The sequence below is a fragment of the Lipotes vexillifer genome, unplaced genomic scaffold, assembly GCF_000442215.2.
Source record: "Lipotes vexillifer unplaced genomic scaffold, Lipotes_vexillifer_v1.1 scaffold433, whole genome shotgun sequence".
NCBI lineage: Eukaryota > Metazoa > Chordata > Mammalia > Artiodactyla > Lipotidae > Lipotes > Lipotes vexillifer.
This window is the reverse complement of record NW_006774285.1, coordinates 1,144,557-1,164,645: the sequence shown is the minus strand read 5'-3', so window position 1 is coordinate 1,164,645 and position 20,089 is coordinate 1,144,557. Positions and strand designations below refer to the sequence as shown.

Sequence of the window (20,089 nt, the reverse complement as noted above, 5' to 3'; positions counted from 1 at the left end):
TCCCCCGCCAAAATCCCCAAGGATGACTGGCTACCGCTTGTGGTAGATAATGCTGCATGTGCGTGTGCGTGTGCGTGTGCGTGTGCGTGTGTGTCAGAGAGGACAGGTTCCATTGTTTAATTATCACTGAGCGTTTGCTTTTCCCCACCCCTCAAAATTTGCACCGAACAATGGATGTACCATTCAGAGACACTCACACTGAGTTAAAGAGGTATGCTCGTCCTTGACTTCCTTGGAACGACTGAAATGCAAGAAGACAAATCGATAGTTAGAGATCCGTTTCACCCACCCATTCGGGAAACCAGCCCCAAAGCACAACACTCATGACCTTGCAGGGCTGACACGGCTAAAAGGGAGCGGTGAGCCAGTTAACCCTCCAGCTAGCAGCTGGCATGGTGGGAAGAGGAGAAGGCAGAGTACACAGAGCTACAGAGCCCGGGTCAGCCCACACTCGGACTGTTTTCACCAGCCCAGGTAAGAAAATATCATTAATCCACACTGGCCTTTCCTGGACCCACTTGATTTCAGCCACCTGTACTGCCCACAGCTCTCAAGTCGGCTAGGGCATGGAAACCAGCACAAGCACCTCTGCTTGCCCTCTTGGATCGACCCTGCAGAAGACAGCAAAGAATCCCCAAGGTAAGAATAAACCACCAAACCCACACTTCTCACTGGTCTTGCTTTCTTGGAGATCTTAACTGCTGGATTAGTTACCATCCTCCCAAATGGCAGCACGAAAGCTCTCCTTCTGAGGTGTAAGCAACTTCACCTCTAGATCACAGGAATGCTCATTAAGCAGTAATCCCACTTTAACTTCTAGCTTAAAGAGGAGCTTCTTTCTTCTGGCTGGAGGATGGCAGGGAACAGGAGAAACAGGAGCCAGAGCTTGCCGTGCGATTTGGCATCTACTTGCATTAACACAGGCCCTATCCGTGTTTTCCTCCTCTGGTTACACTGAAACGTCTGGCTGACATGAGCCGTCCATGTACTGCATTTCTGCCTGCATTTTTAATGCGGCCTGACAACTGTACCCTGAATTAAACATCCTGGTCTGCTCTGAAGACCACTCTTAAAATAAATAAACAAACAAACAAATAAAGGACTCTCCCATGACCTCTGCTATTCAGTGGCTGGAGAAATCTATGGGCGACTGGTTAACAGATGACCAAAGGGTAGCAGAGAACCAGACAGGACACAGATCACTGCCCATGAGACAGCTGTTGTCAGAAGCACAGGACTTTAGGGATCAGTGCTGCCAGCCGGAGACAAAGGCAAAATTCTTGACTTGTGGAAAAACTGCCTTTGGGGAAGCTAGATTGTTGGTTGCCTCCAACATACAAATGTACCAGAAGCCTTGGCTCCCAGGTGCAGCTCTGAGGAGCAAGCAGATGTTCCACAGCTGCTGCTCAGGCTGAAACCCGCTCTCTTTCCTTTGGGTCTTGAAACATCCCCGGGGAACATAAGAGCTCCAGGCTAGCACTGAGCATGAATACGAGTGTCACAGCCTCGAAACCTGGAACCTGGAAGTCCATGCCAAGTGTTTGGATGAGACAATGTCCCAGCAACACAGACCCTATATTTGGCCAACCTGTTAGTTCAACTGTGGAGCACAAGACATCCAAGCAGCGCCAGGATAGCAAAAGCTTCACGATCTGGTCCCACCAACCTCTGCAGTCTCTTCTCTTGCTACTTTCCCACTGTGTCCTTTGCTCTAGTCAGGCCGAACCACGTGCAATTCCTGGAACTTGCATTTCACCAACTCTGACCACCATCTTCCCTGAGATGGGGAGGCTCCTCCCCTTGACCAGTCCTAAGCCTCAGCTCAGCTTCCTCTCATTCGTAAGGCTTTCTCTGACCTCCCCAGGAAGAGGTACCCATTGGTACCCATGTACTGGACTCCTCTTGTTACCTGCCTGTTCCTTTTTCTTAGCTCTTAGCATACTGGATTTAAATTGTCTCTCTGTCTAACTCACTCACTAGATTGTGAGCTCCCTGAAGGCATGAACTATGTCTTCAATCTCTCTCTGAACCCACAACACATAGCATGAATCTGGCATCATTTATAAAATATTTATTGCATGAGTCAATTGCCTCTAATTTCCTTTTTTTTTCTTTAAATGGCTTTATTGGTATATATCTGATATACAATAATAAACTGTGTGTATTTAAAGTGTACTATTTGATAAGTTTTGATACCTGCGTATACCTGTGAAATCATCACCACAACCAATATTATGGACTATCTGTCACATCCGAAAGTTTCCTCATGTCCCTCAATCCGGCCATCTCTTCTCTCCTCACTCTCTTCCCACTCATCCTCAGGCAGACACTGTCTACTGTCACTATAGTTTGTATTTTCCATAATTTTAAATAAATGAAGTCATACAGCATGTAGTGTTTCTTGCCTGGCTTCTTTCACACAGCATAATTCTTTTAAGATTCATCTATGTTGCTGTACATATCAATAGTTCATTCTCTTTTCATTGCTGAGTCATATTCCAGTCTGTGAATTTACCAGCGTTAATTTATTTTTGGTTTGATTTTAATAAGGGATTTGGACTAGTTGACCTCCAAGTCTCCTTCCAGCTCCAAAATTATATTCTCGTATAATTCTGCGGTCCTACATTATGGATTAATTGGGAGTGCCACCCTCGAGGAAACTTTTATCAAGATCTTCAAGCTAGAGCTTAGAAGAACGTGGTTATGGGAAAACAAATTCTAGAAGAAAGCAGACTGGAAAACGACAACATGAGGTAACACAGCTTCACCATTTATGGCAGGAAAAGACATTCACTTCTCAAAGACTCACAGATCACCTGCTAGCTGCTGGGCACAATGGGAATGCAGGGAGAGAGGCAGCACTGCAAAGCTTTTCAGGGCAGCAGTCTCCCCAGAAGGTACACCAGACAATCCTTCAGGGTAGGGGGAAAATACTAGAAATTTTATCTATTTAATTTTATCTTAAAAAAAAAAGTTTCACTAAACAGTATTTAGCAATGCTTTCATTTTATATGATCTTTGGAGTTCAGAATTGATATGCCTGTACAAAAATTAAAATGGAGGATATTCAGAAGAAAATGCAGGAGAAAATCTTTGTGACCTTGCGTTAGAAAAGATTTCTTAGATACTACATCAGGAACACAATTTATAAAAGAAAAGAACTGCTAAATTTCATCAAAATTTTCAACTTTTGCTCTGAAAAACACTTTTAAGAGAATGAAAAGATAAGCCATAGACTGGGAGAAAATATCTACAAATTACTTGTCTAACAAAGGACTTGTATCTAAAATATACAAAGAACTCTCAAAATTCAACAGTAAAACAAGAAACCCAATTTTAAAATGGGCAAAGATTTGAACAGACTTCACCAAATATAAACAGATGGGAAACAGGCCCATGAAAAGATGCTCAACATCACTAGTCATTAGGGGAATGCAAATTGAAAAACATAATTGAGATTATCACTATACACACATTAAAATGGTCCAAAATTTTTTTTTAAACTGACAAAACTAAGTGCACTCAAGAATGTGTAGCAACTGGAATTCAGACATTGCAAAATGGCACAGCCATTTGGATAAGAGTTTGGCAGTTTCAATTACTCAAACGAAATGAAAACCTATGTTAATACACATAACATGGATGAATCTGAAATGCTTTAGCTAAGAAGATCATTGGTTGCCAAAGGTTATAGGTAAGGGGAAAGTATGACTACACAGGGGTAACGCAGGAGTTGGAATTTTCTTATCTTGATTTCAGCGGTGCATAAGTCTATGCATTTGTCAAAACTCATTGGATTTTTTAATTTTTAATTTTACATACAGTAAAATTCACTCTTGTTGGTGAAATCCAAAAAAAATTTTAAAATAAGCCATCTCTAAACTCTCCTATATCTGAACACCGTCCTATATTTGTACAATTAGGAATTGTAAAAAATGTCCTGATCTATTTAAAAGTATTCCAAACAAAGAGCTTCAGAGGGGTTTGAAGTCTCGTTAAAAGGTACTTTTCTAAACTACAAAGTTCAGCAAAAACCTTTGTATAACTGGTGGGGGGGTTGGAATACGGGGATCATGATTTTTGTAAGCTCAAGGATGCAAATGTTCCATGTGAATCTACCTTTGTAAGGAAGTTTTCATTAAGGGCAACTGTTAAAATGAAGTGTAGACGTATACTCTCCTAGGGACACACCTCTGAATTACTGAATCACAAAGTGATAAACCCAGATTTTTTTTTTCCTAAAAAGAGGGCATATTCAATCATATATACCTTCAATAAAATAAGATTAAAAGCAAATTTACAACTGTTTTATTTTTTCTTCCATCCTTTTAAATTACAGAAATTATTAAAATTTTCTAATATTTGTTTATAATGTAGGTATTACATAGCAACCTCTGTATACCATTTATAAGTAAGTAGACATATTAGGAATACATGCTCAAACACTTTACTGGTAGGGGTATGTGATTTTAAAGGTTTGGAGGTCACTGTTCTGGGGGTTCCAATCTGTTTCAGGCAGGGCCTGAGAGTCACTTTCTCTGGCCTGACACAGATTCGAATTCCTAGAGAGTAGGGTGGGGGAGGGCACATGGCAGGGAAGAGAGTTGCCAGTCAGGCCCAGAGGCGCCTCACAAGGCCACCACGGTTCCTCCAGGCCTATTCTTCAAGAGAGAGTGCTGGCAGAGGTCCACACTCTGCAAAGGGTGCCGAACCCAATCAGGGCTGTCTCGGTGGCAATACCTACAGAGGTACCTCCCCAGCGACAGTATCTATGAGCGTGTCTCCTCAGCCTGGCACTCAGGACCAGCTGAATCTCTGGGGCAGGATTCTGGAAGCTTTTCCACCGTGGCTTCCACACTGGGCCCCTGCCAAGCCAACATTTATGTTGAGAAAAACATTCACAGAGAACAACAGGCATCTTGCAAATAGACAGAGACAAGAATAGCCCGGCTGGGTCACTGTCTCCTGTGGGCCCCAGCCCAGCCTGGCACAAAGAGGCACGGTCTGGCGCTCCCTTGAGTGAGGGTGGTACCCAAGGTGGGGAGACTGAAAGGAAGTGAAGGAAGCAATTAGAATGAAGCAAACAGAATTTCAGACCAGGAGATCCCAAACAGACTGTCGGACACATTTGTTTGCTGTCATTACTGCCAGGCAACAAGGCAGCTCTTTTCCATGTTGTATATCAATGAAGGCTGGTATTCAGGACTCCAGAAAAGGTTTTCTTGTTTTTGTTTCTTAAATTATACAAAACTTTTCTTCTGTCCTTTAAAGGAAGGTAGTAGTTCCAGGCCCAGCCCTTCCAGCCAGCTCAAAGGAACGGAAAGGGCTTTGAGTTTCCTGTTTAGTAGCCCAAACCACTGATTTCTGGCCCCTCTGAAAGTCTGGAAGGCAGCAATTCCTTTCAGAAAGTGGGAGGACCGGGGCTTCCCTGGTGGCGCAGTGGCTGAGAATCCGCCTGCTAATGCAGGGGACACGGGTTCGAGCCCTGGTCTGGGAGGATCCCACATGCCGCGGAGCAACTAGGCCCGTGAGCCACAACTACTGAGCCTGCGCGTCTGGAGCCTGTGCTCCGTAACAAGAGAGGCCCGCGACAGTGAGAGGCCCGCGCATCGCGATGAAGAGTGGCCTCCGCTCGCCACAACTAGAGAAAGCCCTCGCACAGAAACGAAGACCCAACACAGCAAAAATAAATAAATAAAAATTATTTTTAAAAAAGTAGGAGGACCATTGAAAAAAATGAATACTTGTGGGGGGGAGGTGGCAACAGAGCAAACATGTGGGTTCCTCCTTCACTTGAACAGGCTCAGGCATGAAGTCCTCCTAGCATGAAGCAGAGCCTCTCAATCTCCTCTCTCTGGGGACGTCAACCATTATCAACCGAGTATGTGCCCCAGGAGGTGCCCAGAGATGAGGGAAGCAGATACCCACCTGACTACTCAGCTGTAACATCTGGGAGCTAGATGAGCCCTTGCATATCTTCGTATGATAAGAGGATCTCATCTTGGCTCAGAAATTCAGGATAAAACCCTGGTTTTACAACTTCAGCTTAATAGCTACTTGACCTTGGGAGTATTATTTAGCCTCTCTCGGCTTCCACATCTTTTACATCTGCAGATGGAAACCATGCCTATTTTCCAAGTTGTTGAGAACAAGAAGTAAAACAAGGTAAACAAAAGTGCAGAGTAAAAAGATCAGCTCCCTACCTTCCCCTTTTGGCCTTTTCAGGAGCCTGGAGAAGAGAGAAGAAAAGGTTGACTCTAATCTATTTGGTTCTTCAAAATTCTTTTCATCAGTGACTTTGGTGTCCCCCTTTCTCTATATTACGGCATAAGGCCACTCTTCCACTCTTTGTAACTCAATATCCATAAAAATGTAGGGATGGAACTGAAGCTCCCCATGATCCTTTCCACTCGTAATAATATGAGTCTTTTAAAGTATCTGGTGCTTACTTCTCCAACCTACCATTCATAGGTACAGTGTTCATTACATGGGCTTTGAAGAGGCAGGACTGCCAGAGTTTGAGCCCCGGCTTGGCCATATACTCGCTGTGTTACTAACTTGGTCAAGCCAATTAATTTCTCTGAGACTCAATTTCCTAATCTGTAAAATGGGCACAATAATATAGTATTCACACTCACACCAGATTTGTATAAGAAATAAATGAGATACTATATATGAAAGAGGTACTCCATAAACTTCAAGGTATGATAGATAGATAGAACCTTACCATGAAAGTTACCTTTTTAAAAAAATAATTAATTTATTTATTTTGGCTGTGCTGGGTCTTCACTGCAGCACGCAGACTTCTCTAGTTGCGGCACACAGGCTCAGTAGCTGTGGAGCGCAGGCTTAGTTGCAGTATGTGGGATCTTAGTTCCCTGACCAGGGATCAAACCTGGGCCCCCTGCATTGGGAGCTCAGAGTCTTAACCACTGGACCACCAGAGAAGTCCCAAAAGTCACCCTTAATGTATTCAATTCAGGGGCTCTTGGTATATTCACAAGATTGTGCAACCACACCACTATCGAATTCCAGAGCATTTTCACACCCCAAAAAGAAATCTTGCATCATTACCAGTCACCTTCCATTTCCCCTGTCCCTGGCAACCACAAACTTACTTTCTGTCTCTGTGGATTTGCTCAAGGTACTATATACTATACTATGTACTAACTCAGTGAGAAGATAACAGAGGTATTAGATAGAGATACAATGGAGGATTTGTAAAACTCCTGCCTTGGGGTGTTGGTTAAATATCCCACCTCAACATTTTGCTGGGGAAGGTCAGGGCAGTCCCTTTTCCTTTCTCATTCCTTTCTGCATCCATGGTTAAGCCTGGTAGAGTTTGCTATTCAGGGTCAAAGTAAACCACAGGCTCCATTTCAAAGAGCTGAAACCCAAGCAAAATAATACTGGATCTTGTTTGGATTTCACCCTTGAGGAAGCATATGGAGAAAGTGGGAAGGGTGGTAATAAAGAACAATGAAAATGATGAAAACTTCCACAATTAGAACCTGGTGCAGTTTAAAGAAAACTGAACAGTTAGCTAAGAGGAAGGAAGATTAAAGGGGATTTCTTCCATCTTCTCTGCAATAAGAAGAAATAGACGGAAATAAGAGAGACTTGGGTTAATTATAAGGGAAGAATTTCCTGACTCTGTATGACTTCCACACTAGGACACAGGTCACCAGGAAAGACTAGGAAAGAACAAAGCCATTTGTATGTGTTCATGGCTTACAAAAAGTTTTCACACATCTGTCTAGAAGCTTCAAGATGGGGTAAAAAGCCATGTGTGTTGCCTAGGGGCAGAAGCATGGCTGCTTCCAGCCCTCTTTGGCTGGCTTCGAGCTTTGGTAGATCTCGACTCGCTCTCCCATTCCTGAAACAGATGGAGGGAGGGGCAGGGAAGGGACTGGCTCTAAAGGAGGAAATATCTGCTGTGTGGAGTCATAAAATTCCAAGGGCATGGGAGCATACACGATGCAAACTATGCAAGGAACTGAATGGCAAAAACAAAAGGTGGTGTAGGGCCTGGGGCCTGGGGGCCACATTTAATTGCTGATATGCGGAGATTTCGGGGATCTCAGTCCCTTAAGTCACTTAACAATCAGATCTTTCAATTCAGCAGATGCCGTCAGCTCTCAACAACCTGCACTCCCTCCTGTTCTCCATAGAGAAGGCCTGGAAAACATGCATCCTCCACAGGGATAAAGAGCAGGGGATTCGTATGATCAGACAAGCCCCATCCTCTACAGAAGAAAGGCTGACATGTCTGTTCCGGGGAACTGGCTTCTGAGTTAGAGAGTGAACAGGTGGAATCAGGATGTAATGGCAGCCGGTCGTTAATAGCTGGGTCCTTTGCAGTTCAAATATAAAACTAAAACTTTTAGGGGCTGAAATAATGGAGCTCAAACTTCTCTCAAAACCATCAGGCCGGGCTTCCCTGGTGGGGCAGTGGTGTGAGGCCCCCCCCTGCCAATGCAGGTGACACGGGTTCGAGCCCTGGTCCGGGAAGATCCCACATGCCGCGGAGCAACTAAGCCCGTGCCCCACCACTACTGAGCCTGAGCTCTAGAGCCTGCGAGTCCCAACTACTGAAGCCCGTGTGCCACAACTACTGAAGCCCACGTGCCTAGAGCCTGTGCTCTGCAACGAGAAGCCACCGCAGTGAGAAGCCCGCGCTCCACAACAAAGAGTAGCCCCCACTCAGCAACTAGAGAAAACCCACATGCAAGCGAAGACACAATGCAGCCAAAAAACAAAAAATTAAATTAAATGAATAAATAAATTTATTAAAAAAAAAAAAAAAACCACCAGGCCCTTCCACTTCCACCATCAGGTATATATTTGAAAAAACCAAAACACTCATTTGAAAAGATACCTGCACCCCAATGTTCACAGGAGCATTATCTGCAATAGCCAAGGTATGGAAGCAACCTAAGTGTCCATCAATAGATGAATGGATAAAGAAGATGTGGGGGCTTCCCTGGTGGCGCAGTGGTTGAGAGTCCGCCTACCGATGCAGGGGACACAGGTTCGTGCCCCGGTCCGGGAAGATCCCACATGCCGCGGAGCGGCTGGGCCCGTGAGCCATGGCCGCTGAGCCTGCGCATCCGGAGCCTGTGCTCCGCAACGGGAGAAGCCATAACAGTGAGAGGCCTGCGTACCACACAAGAAAAACAAAAACAAAAACAAACAAACAAAAAGAAGATGTGGTATACATATGGAATCTAGAAAAAGAAAAAAATGGTTCTGAAGAACCTAGGGGCAGGACAGGAATAAAGACACAGACATAGAGAATGGACTTGAGGACATGGGGAGGGGGAAGGGTAAGCTGTGACAAAGTGAGAGAGTGGCACGGACATATATACACTACCAAACGTAAAACAGATAGCTAGTGGGAAGCAGCCGCATAGCACAGGGAGATCAGCTCGGTGGTTTGTGACCACCTAGAGGGGTGGGATAGGGAGGGTGGGAGGGAGGGAGACGCAAGAGGGAGGAGATATGGGGATATATGTGTACGTATAGCTGATTCACTTTGTTATAAAGCAGATACTAACACACCATTGTAAAGTAATTATACTCCAATAAAGATGTTAAAAAAAAAAGATGTGATACAGATACACAATGGAATACTAGTCAGATGTAAAAAAAGAATGAAATTTTGCCGTTTGCAGCAACATGGATGGACTTGGAGTGTATTCTTCTAAGTGAAGTAAGTCAGACAGAAAAAGACAAATACTGTATTTCACTTATATGTGGAATCTTAAAAACACAACAAACTAGCAAATAAAACAAAAAAGAAGCAGAATCACAGATACAGAGAGCAAACCAGTGGTTACCAGTGGGGAGAGGAAGGGAGGAGGGGCAACATAGGGGTAGGATTTTTTTTTAAAGGGTTATTATGGGATTATATGAAGTCATGTGTGTGAAACTTTTGAAAATCATCAGGCCTTTGAAAACAATTCACTGTGAGCTGCTGAAGTTAAGAAGACAATGCAAGTTAATACACCTATAGGAAGAACACAATCAATTTCCTGGATTTATGTTTCAATCTACACTTTTGCTCCCAAAGCCAACTGGGCATTGGCAAATGAAAATGTCCTGACACTACAAAGGATTTCTGGAAAGTCAGTGGGTAAAACCTACAGACTCTCAAGGCAAGTCTTCCCCTGTAACCAATCCAGGCAAAAAGACCAGAAAAGGTTTTCCTCCAAGACTAAAGCCACATGCCACGGAGGGGATTGCTTTTTAAACATTTTCTAACAAGCAATCACTACAGTGAAACTGGAGGCAGTTTACAGATGAGATTGAGGTGGCTCATTAAAATAAATTGGAAATGGTGAAATAACAAAAGTCACAGCTCACATTTATATAGTGCTTACTATATGCCAGACAGATTCAAACTGTTTTACATAAGCCAAGTAATTTAATCCTCTCAACAATCTGATGAGGGAGGTACTTTTATCGTTCCCATTTCACGGATGAGGAAAGCAAGGCAGAGGTTAAGACATATGCCCAGCATCAAATACCAATACAAGACAGAGACCCAGGCAGTGCGGCTCCAAAGTCTAGGGAAAAATGAAGATGGGATGACAGGGTGTTGTCCAAGTGACTTCCTAAAAGAAAGGAGCTCAACAGAATTAGACTAATACTGACACGTTTACAGGACCTCAGAACGTACAAAGCACTTTCACATATATCAACTGATTAACCTTCAAACCACCAGAGGAGGAATCTGAGGTCCAGAGCTGTTGAGTGACTTACCCAGTTTCACAAAGCTTGTAAGTCAAGGTCAGAACTTAAACCTACAGCTTCTGACTCCAGGTCCCAAGATTTTTCTAGAATGTGTTCACTTGGAAAATCTGTCTCTTTGAAGACGAAGGATGGATTAAGCTGTCAGAACGGATGAAAGTCTCTTAGGCTATTCACCTTCCTCTGCCCTGACTCCATATTTACTTAGCAACTGCCTAAATTTAATTCTCTCTGTGGGTTTACCTTCAAGGAAGATAACACGCAGTCCAAGCTTTCTGGATTATCTGCTCCACTGTAAATTAATTAGAATTCTGGTCTACCAATTAGCTTCCTACGAGTTGTGTTAGGGTGAATCACTTCCCCAGAGCTTGGTCACTCTTGGGTGAATGGATAAAATTTAATTTGTAAACTTACAATGCTTAAGGCTGACAAGACCACCAAGAGAATGTTCTCTGCAACCTAACCTGAAAACAGCCTTCTCAGCTAACTACTGAATGAATGATTCTCATTTCAAAACTCGTGGGGAAAAATAATTAAAGCAAAGAAGTCCTTTAAAATTCCGTGCCCCACCCACCCCACCCCCGGCTTTTTTTTTTTGGCACCTGGACTTCACGGCAAAGAATGAGCAGAGAACCCAGAAGAATGTTTTGGGGAGTTTTCAAAAAGAGAAATACTTAACTAATTGCAGTCTGCAGGAATCCCATGCAGTGCACTGCAGGTTGGGTAGAGTGGAGGATCTCGAAACAAAACAAAATATACTTATGACTTTATCCAGTTTTAATTGCATAGGTCACTGAATTTGAGGAGCCCCAAAGTCAATTACACACCTGATGCAAAGCTCTTGTCCACATTTCTGCCAAACCTCTGCTTAAATACTTTCGGGGATAGGGAATGCCTCCTCAGAAAGCCCATTCCACTGCCAGCAGTTCTGACAGACAGACCTCCTTCTTCAAGCTCAACTCCTGAGAGCTCCCTGAATACTCCATCTTTACATCCTTTGGTGCCAAATAACTTTACAGCTTTTGTCTTGCCCATACCAAGGTCTCCTTCTGTGGGCTAAGCTTCTCCCAGTTTAGTAGATGAACTAGATTCAAATCCCAGTTCTGGCACTTTCTCTATTGTATGCTCTTAGGTACATTCACCTGTCTGTTCTCAAGTTCCTCACCTGTCAAAGGGGCTACTAACACCCACCTCACAGATAGTAAAGTGCCTGGCGTACGCCAGGCCCTCGAGAAGCGGTAGCATCCTTCCTTCCACCAGCTCCTTCAAATTTCCTGTACACAGCACGGTTTCACCCTCGTTGAGTCTACCACTGTGTTTTTTGTTGTTGTTGTTGTTTTGTTTTATTTATTTATTTGGCTGCATTGGGTCTTAGTTGCAGCATGCGTTATCTTCATTGTGGCATGCAGGATCCTCAGCTGCAGCATGGGAACTCTTAGTTGCAGCATGCGGGATCTAGTTCCCTGACCAGGGATCGAACACGGGCCCCCTTCACTGGGGGAGTAAAGGACCACCGTGTTTTTAACCTGCTTTTTCATTTCATACTAGGTGTTCCCTAAACACTTCCAACACGTTCCTCTCCTGGAAATGCTAATCAAAACACAAGGCCTTGCTTAAACAGTCAGGCTTCAGGTTGTACATACAAACTGAAGTAGGCCAAGTACTGTGTTCTCCCCCACCCCTCATGGCAGATGTCCAGCACTAGACTTTCCACCTGTGGCGTATTAGCATATATCTACATTTAACCTCTGTATTCATATACCCCCAGGGACGGGGCTGAGTTAGGAGTAAAGAGTTATATGAAATAGTTACGAAGGAAGAGACAATGTTATTTAAAAGGGCTTGAAGAAATCACAGCCAAAGAGCTCTTATGAAAGAGACTTGAGCATACAAATGTTAGAAAGATGTGAGCATAAAGGGCTTGCCAACGTGCAAAAGTTGGGCACTGGTGATTCTCAGTATTCCCTCTAGAAACAGAACACGACTGGGTCAGAACAACGAGCTGACCCCCCCCCCCGACCCCTGCCAGGCAAGTCTAGATCATCTGGCTCCGACCAGCAGACCCCTGATCCTCTGAACTGGGAGTTGCATCATCTGTGAAATGAGGGGGTTGAGGGAGGTTTCTTACGAGGGTGAATATTCCATGAGGCCATATTCTCAAGAGAGTAGACGCCTTGCACATTAAATGAACATTTCTGAGTCAGAGTTAGACCTCTTGTGTGTTTAAACTTCCTGTTTATCTGCATAAAAGGGCTTTTCTGCTCATCAGCTGGTCTATCTTATCTAAGTCCTGGCTAAGACTCATCCTCAAGACATAGACACTTAAATCCCTTTCACCTATTCTGGTGCTCAACATTTTCCCCTGGCCAACAAAAAAGCCTGAGGCACACTGTGAAATATCAGGCACTAGAAAATCATCTCCCAGGCAAAAAGCTTTTGTCACACTAAAGCAGTCTATGATAGTTTTTAAATTGGGGGGGGGGGGGGATCTAAATCAACAAATATTTAATGTCCCAGACCTTGCTCAGCCCCAGAGTGTGTAGTGAGCAGCTCTGCCCGGAAGATGCTTAAATTCCAGCCGAGGGCTCTCCTGGGAGAGAAAGTCGGGTGAGGAAGATGGCGAGGACTTAGCATAGCCTCAGCACAGCCTGTCTATATGCCCATCTCTTTCCCAGGGGAGGATAATAACTCAGTGAGAAGTCAGCAGTGGTCCCTAGGTATCTGCTACATAATAAGAAAAACAGTGATATCTTGTATCTCCCATAGTTGGATGGGGACAGCGCCACACCTGGAAGTTAAATCTCAGAAAGGCCCTGTCTCTCTTCCGGGCAGCTACTTTGACTGCAAGTGTGTGTGAGCACTGTCCATTGTGCACACATCACTCCCCTCTCCACTGATCTTTCCTGTGGATGGGGGCGGACAGGGTGTGGGATCCTTAATAGCACTATTTAAATTGGGGGGGGGGGGAGATCTAAATCAACAAATATTTAATGTCCCAGACCTTGCTCAGCCCCAGAGTGTGTAGTGAGCAGCTCTGCCCGGAAGATGCTTAAATTCCAGCCGAGGGCTCTCCTGGGAGAGAAAGTCGGGTGAGGAAGATGGCGAGGACTTAGCATAGCCTCAGCACAGCCTGTCTATATGCCCATCTCTTTCCCAGGGGAGGATAATAACTCAGTGAGAAGTCAGCAGTGGTCCCTAGGTATCTGCTACATAATAAGAAAAACAGTGATATCTTGTATCTCCCATAGTTGGATGGGGACAGCGCCACACCTGGAAGTTAAATCTCAGAAAGGCCCTGTCTCTCTTCCGGGCAGCTACTTTGACTGCAAGTGTGTGTGAGCACTGTCCATTGTGCACACATCACTCCCCTCTCCACTGATCTTTCCTGTGGATGGGGGCGGACAGGGTGTGGGATCCTTAATAGCACTAGACAGCAAATTTGAAAGCAGAACTTGTTAGTTTTAAAACAACGATCAGCCAGTTGGACCACAGAGTGGGTGTTCCCATGCAAATCCCGGCACTTTCAAGTTGCTCCCTGAACTGAGCCCAGCCAGGACAGCAAGCCGTGTTTTTTTGCAACCAGCACTTTGATTAGGTCTAGAGAGGGACTCAATTAGCATCATGGAAACACAGAGCAGATTTCAGAAAGGAAAGGTCAGCGGCAAGCCCTACCATTTGCTATCAGCCATCTGCCAAGCAGGAAGTGCTACTCAGATCTATTTTTAATCATCTTCCCTAGGCAAGGGTTCCTGGGAGAATTCAGAGGCCAGGCTTACTCCAAGAGAAACATTTAATTGCTATCTTTCTGTACACATTTTTAAAATAGTCTCTGGATACTCTGCATATCATTTTAAATATATTCTGGACACCAACTTGTACACAGAGGCCCAGTTCTATAATGGAGTGAGTGTACTAACTCCAGGGTTCATTCCCCAAAGCAGTGAGACTGGCAAAGCTAACTGTGCAAACTTCCTGATCACTCTCATTTTTATTTTAAGTGCATCTATCACTTCAGAAAGGTAAACTAACACCAGTTCATCCGGCAGTAACTCATTTGTGACTCAAGATATGGACTAGCTAAAGAACGGAGAAAGGCTTCATCTCTCCTCCCAGGGACCCAGCCTGTGCTGTGCTGGTCCACCCAGTCGCAGGAACGTTTTGTCCACTGGCTTCTTCCCCCTCCCAACTCGCAGCAGCACTCGTGTCTCAGTTCCATCCAGCCCGAGGAATGAAACATCTCTGCGAGGTCTGGACAGGGAGTCTGGCACGGCCACTGCAGATTATGCAGAAACAGAGCCTGGCTCAGGAGCCCCTGCATTCTCCCAGCCCACACACTGAACACCGAGTTTCCTTGTCTCTTGACACTTACAAACTTTCAGCCTCCAATTTCTAGCCTAAGGTAAAGCTTAGCATATGTACAAGTATGCCTCAGCCAAGTCAAGTTCCATTTGCCAATAAAGGACAGGGCCAGGCAGCGAGCCGCCACCCAGGGCTTGCCCCGCCAAACACAAAACTGGGGAGCTACAGGACCCACTGCACCCCGTGACAAAGGGACAAAGGGGTCTGCCCCAGCTCTTACCCACCTCTGCACCCTCCCTCTTCCCTCCTCTTGGAAGCTTATCTGTCAGTGAGCAGCCGATGGGAAAGCTAAGCTGAAAGGGCACCTTGGCTGTGGGATCTTTGCCTGAGGATGTGAAATAAGAGACTGGGTATTTGGGGCAACTTAACACCAGTAGGAGCCCAGCCAGAGGGCCAGGGAGGAAGGGACTGAATAGGTAGACATGTGCCTCACAGGAGATCTAACCCCTCTGGGCTGGGGGGCTGGGAGTGTGGGGGAAGGGAGCAGGGCTGGAATCCCTCCCCTCAGTGGCATGGAACTCTGCTCTAGTGAGCTGTGGCATACAGGTCCCTGCGGGGAAGAAAAAAAAGGCCACTGAACAGGGTCACTCCCCCTGACCCAGTTGGACCACAAATCAATTGGAGCTTCTGAGCCCTGCTGCGTCTTGAGTTCCTCTTCTTTCTGGTTTCAGGAGCAAAGGGAGTTAATCAGTAAAACAGCTTAAGAAAGAATAATTCTTCTGCCCCTGCCAAAGATCACCTGTGCCCTTCCTCTGCCCCTTCCCCAGTTTGCCATGGCTGTACATGTCAGGAAACCCATTAACACAAACAAGAAAACACCCAAAGGAAAGCTGGGGTGTCATGTTTGGTCCAAGTGCTAAACCCCAGGTACAGGAAGTTACCTGGACATTTCAGAGCCAGGCAGACTGCCTGGGAAGGACCAAGAGAGGGGGCTGGGCTAAGTTCCTTTGCTAATTCAGAGCAAGAAATAGGCCCTGTGGTAGAGCACTTAGGGGAGTGACCTGGTGGGTCACACCTGAGTTCCAACTCTGGTTCTACCATTTCCTAGCGGAGTCTCCTTGATCAACTCAATTTGCCTAAGCCTCACTTTCTTCATCTGAAAATGGGAACAACAGGAGAAAAGGGAACCCTTCTACACTGTTGGTGGGAAATGTAAATTGGTGCAGCCGCTATGGAAAACAGTATGAAGGTTCCTTAAAAAACTAAAAATAGAGTTGCCGTAAGATCCAGCAATCCCACTCCTGGGCATATATCTGGAGAAAATTCTAATTCAAAAAGACACACGCACCCCAATGTTCATAGCAGCACTATTTACAATAGCCAAGACATGGAAGCAACCTAGATGTCCACGACAAATGAATGGATAAAGAAGATGTGGTACATATATACAATGGAACACTACTCAACAATAAAGAAGTAATGAAATAACGCCATTTGCAGCAACACGGATGAACTTGGAGGCATTATGCTAAGTGAAGCAAGTCAGAGAACGACAAATACCATATGATATCATTTACATGTGGAATCTAAAAACATGATACAAATGAACTTATTTATAAAACAGAAATAGACTCAGACAAAGAAAACAAACTTATGGCTACTTAAGGGGATGGGGGGGGGGAGTGAGATAAGTTAGGAACTTGGGATTAACAGATACATACTACTACATATAAAATAGGTAAACAACAAGGACCTATTGTATAGCACAGGGAACTATACTCAATATCCTGTAAAGACATATAATGGAGTGAGTGCCTCCTTAAGTCTGGTGTCCTAGGTGACTTGTTTCTTTCCCCCATTAGGGGCTCTGATTCCCAGTCACATTCAGACCTACAGAATAGGAATTTCTGGAGGTGGGACCTTTGGATAAAAACCAGCCTTTTTATCCCAGCTTATTCTGATGTACTGTCAGATTCGGGAATCGCTGCCCAAGAATCCCCATTTTCCAATGCCAGTTTCAACTACTCTTAGGCCCTAAAAGACATGAATATTGCAGAAGCCACTTATTTTCCGCCTTCACTTTTCCCTGTCCTAAACTTCAAAACTACACCAAAGGCATCTGAATTCTGCAACTCAGTTCTCCGTTTAAAGTAACAGAAAAACTCAGACATGTGGGGTTGCAACGGCCAGCTTATGATGACTCAGTGAGTGAACCTCAAGAAGCCAGGAGGGTCACATGAGAGGGAGTATCTCACCCAGCAAAGCAGGGAATCCAGGTCCTGGGGTACTCTGAAAGGCCCTCTTCTCAGTTATGGGTGCCTGGTGTTTGCCAATGATTTATCTGGTTGCTGTTTAGCTGAAGGCATCACCAGGAAGGGACTGACCCTGGTTATTAATTACAGCCACTGGCTTAATTATCGGTGCTTATTAACTTTATACAATATCAACATTCCTCTTCACACAAAGCTCATGGATATACAGTCTGTAGAAGTTAGAGAGAAGTTGAGTGCAGTATGAACCAAATGCTATTACTCCTTTGCTTAAAAACTTTCCGTGGCTCCCCAGAGCATGCAGCATACAAAATTGAGTCTATACACCTTAGCTGGGTGTTCTGGGCCCTATGTGACCCATCCCTGCTGACCTCCTGCTTCCCTCTGCATGCCCTCTCCATCTCTTACCTGTGGTCCCCTAGGCTGGATCTCCTCTAGAATGTTTCTATGCCTCTGCTCAGAATGGACTCCCCTTTCTTCTTCACTTAATGAACACTCATCTTGCTCTTTGCCCCCACAGCAGCCTGAATAATCACCTACTCAAAGCCTGTGTTTCACTACATCGTATAATAGTTCACCTATTTGTCTTCCCCACTAGATCATGAGCTACTTAAGGGCAAGAATTTTGTTGTGTCCATTTCTGTAACCCCAGTGCCTCATACAGTAGTACTCAGTACATGCTAAATGGTCAGAGAGCGGTCATTATCCAATGCCACCCTCCAGTTAGTGGCAGGATTTCCCTGGTGGTCCAGTGTTTAAGAATCCACCTTCCAGTGAAGGGGACGTGAGTTCGATCCCTGGTCAGGGAACTAAGATCCCACATGCCACAGGACAACTAAGCCCATGCGCCACAACTACTGAGCCCGTGCACCACAACTAGAGAGAAGTTCCCACGCGCCACAATGAGAGACCCTGCATGCCACAACGAAGATCCCACGTGCTGCAACTAAGACCCGACGCAGCCAAATAAATAAATTAAAAAGTTAGTGGCAGAGCCAGGCCCTAGAGTAGAGGTGGCCTGACCCTTTATTCAGGGCTTTTAAGGTGGTGCCAATGACTTGCCTTCCACTGGGTCCCATATTGTTTTCCCACATAAGTGATGAGATTGTATGAAATTGTGTGCTCTGTCTGGCTTGGTTACCCTGTAACCTTTGGTGGGAACCAGTGTGCTAGATGGCTGAGGTTGAAGTTTGGCCTGTGCAGTGGAACTCTCTGGTGTCAATCAGACCTTGCCATTGAGCATAGTGCATCAAGTCCTATACTGTCCCTACCAAATGAAGCCACTGTGTCGATTTGGGATGCCTCCTGAAATCACATAAACTCATTTCTCCAACACCCATTTCACAACTGTCATTCCAAGCTTCTATTCAGGGGTCAGCAAACAATGCAGTAGGGCCAAATGGGGCCTCTCACCTGTTTTGTAAGTAAAGTGTTACTAGAACATAGTCAGGCTCATTTGTTCATGTATCCACTATGGCTGCAGAGTTGAAACCCTATGGCCAGCAAAGCCTAAAATACTATTATCTGGCCTTTACAGGTAAAGTTTTGCTGACCCCTGATCGAGCTGAAGGGAATGAAGTCTCCAAACAGCCCTTCCCTTCTACCAAGAGCCTGGCTGCTCCCACTCTGGAAGTTAGTGGACCAACTGGCTTTTGCGTGATGTCATTTCTTTTTTTAGCACTGGTTACAGGCCTGGGATCCAGAAGGAGATTTTGTCTACCAGAGACACACAGGGGCCTGGAACACCTAAGCACATGACCTGGCATTTAATGGTGATCAAGAAATGTGTATTAAATAAACAAACAAAGGCCTGGGCAGTCCGCTAGTCTGTGCCCTGAACAGAAGTCCATCCTCCCTCCTGTCCGTTTCAAGGTGACTAGTCACACAGGTGCCTGGAGCAGCCTGGTGACCTAGATTTGTCAGACCTTATCTTATCAGCTTTCCTTCCTCGTGTACTTACCCAGCACCTGGCCCCATAGTGCCCAGGGCAGACTGGCCTGTTGTTCTTCTAGAGAAGGAGACAGACTGGGAGGAAGTGTCCTCCCCCACCGATACACTTTGCTGTTTTTCTTTCTCCTGCTAAGGGGAGGATCAAGATATACAGCGACTTGGAGCTTAAAGGAGCTCCAAGAAGTCTATTTTTTCTCACTTCCTCTCTCCTTAGGTTTCCTGGGTGAATGTGTCTAGGATGAACCTTAAAGGTTCCTCAGAGCCTTACCTGTAATTTGGAACATTCAGCATGTAAAGGGGAGGGACCAGCTGTGGGTAAAGTAAGCAAAGCAGCCACCACCCAATGGTGAGAGGCCTGGTCCTAAGAACAGACATTCCTCCAAAGACATATCAGAAAACAGCAGGTCTGATTCGCTGGCCACCTCAAGCTTCAAGAGCCCAGCTGGCAGTTTTACAGCTTGGGCTGACACTGCAGGGGAAGCAGGGGTAATCAGGGGGAAAGCGGTACACATTTGGGCATCTCATGAAAATCAGGCAAATTGGGTAGAAAACAATATGGAACAATACGCCGGCCTCTCAGCTGCTCCAGACAACCCTGGGTACCAGGCGCAGGATGGATCTCCCCACTTGTACGGCTGCCAGATGCTTCTTCAGACTGGATTCTGGGTACAAGTTGGGTGAGGGCAAGTTATACATCTGTTTGCCACTGTATCCCTCGTATCTAACAGGTCAGAGGAGCTCACTGAAAGCAGAACTGGTTGGGCTTAGTGCAGTAGGCTTCACACCACGATCTTTTGTTTTGGCAAGGGAACGCTCTT

The 20,089-nt window shown here is 45.2% G+C and overlaps 1 protein-coding gene across 1 annotated transcript in view; it reads right to left on the bottom strand.

Moving 5' to 3' along the window:
* Nucleotides 1-20,089, bottom strand: part of YPEL2 (yippee like 2) — a 46,768-nt gene that overhangs the window by 5,205 nt on the left and 21,474 nt on the right. The window contains exon 3 of the mRNA XM_007449071.1: nucleotides 198-241. Coding sequence (XP_007449133.1) covers nucleotides 198-241 — 44 coding nt within the window. The remainder of the gene's footprint in view (nucleotides 1-197; nucleotides 242-20,089) is intronic.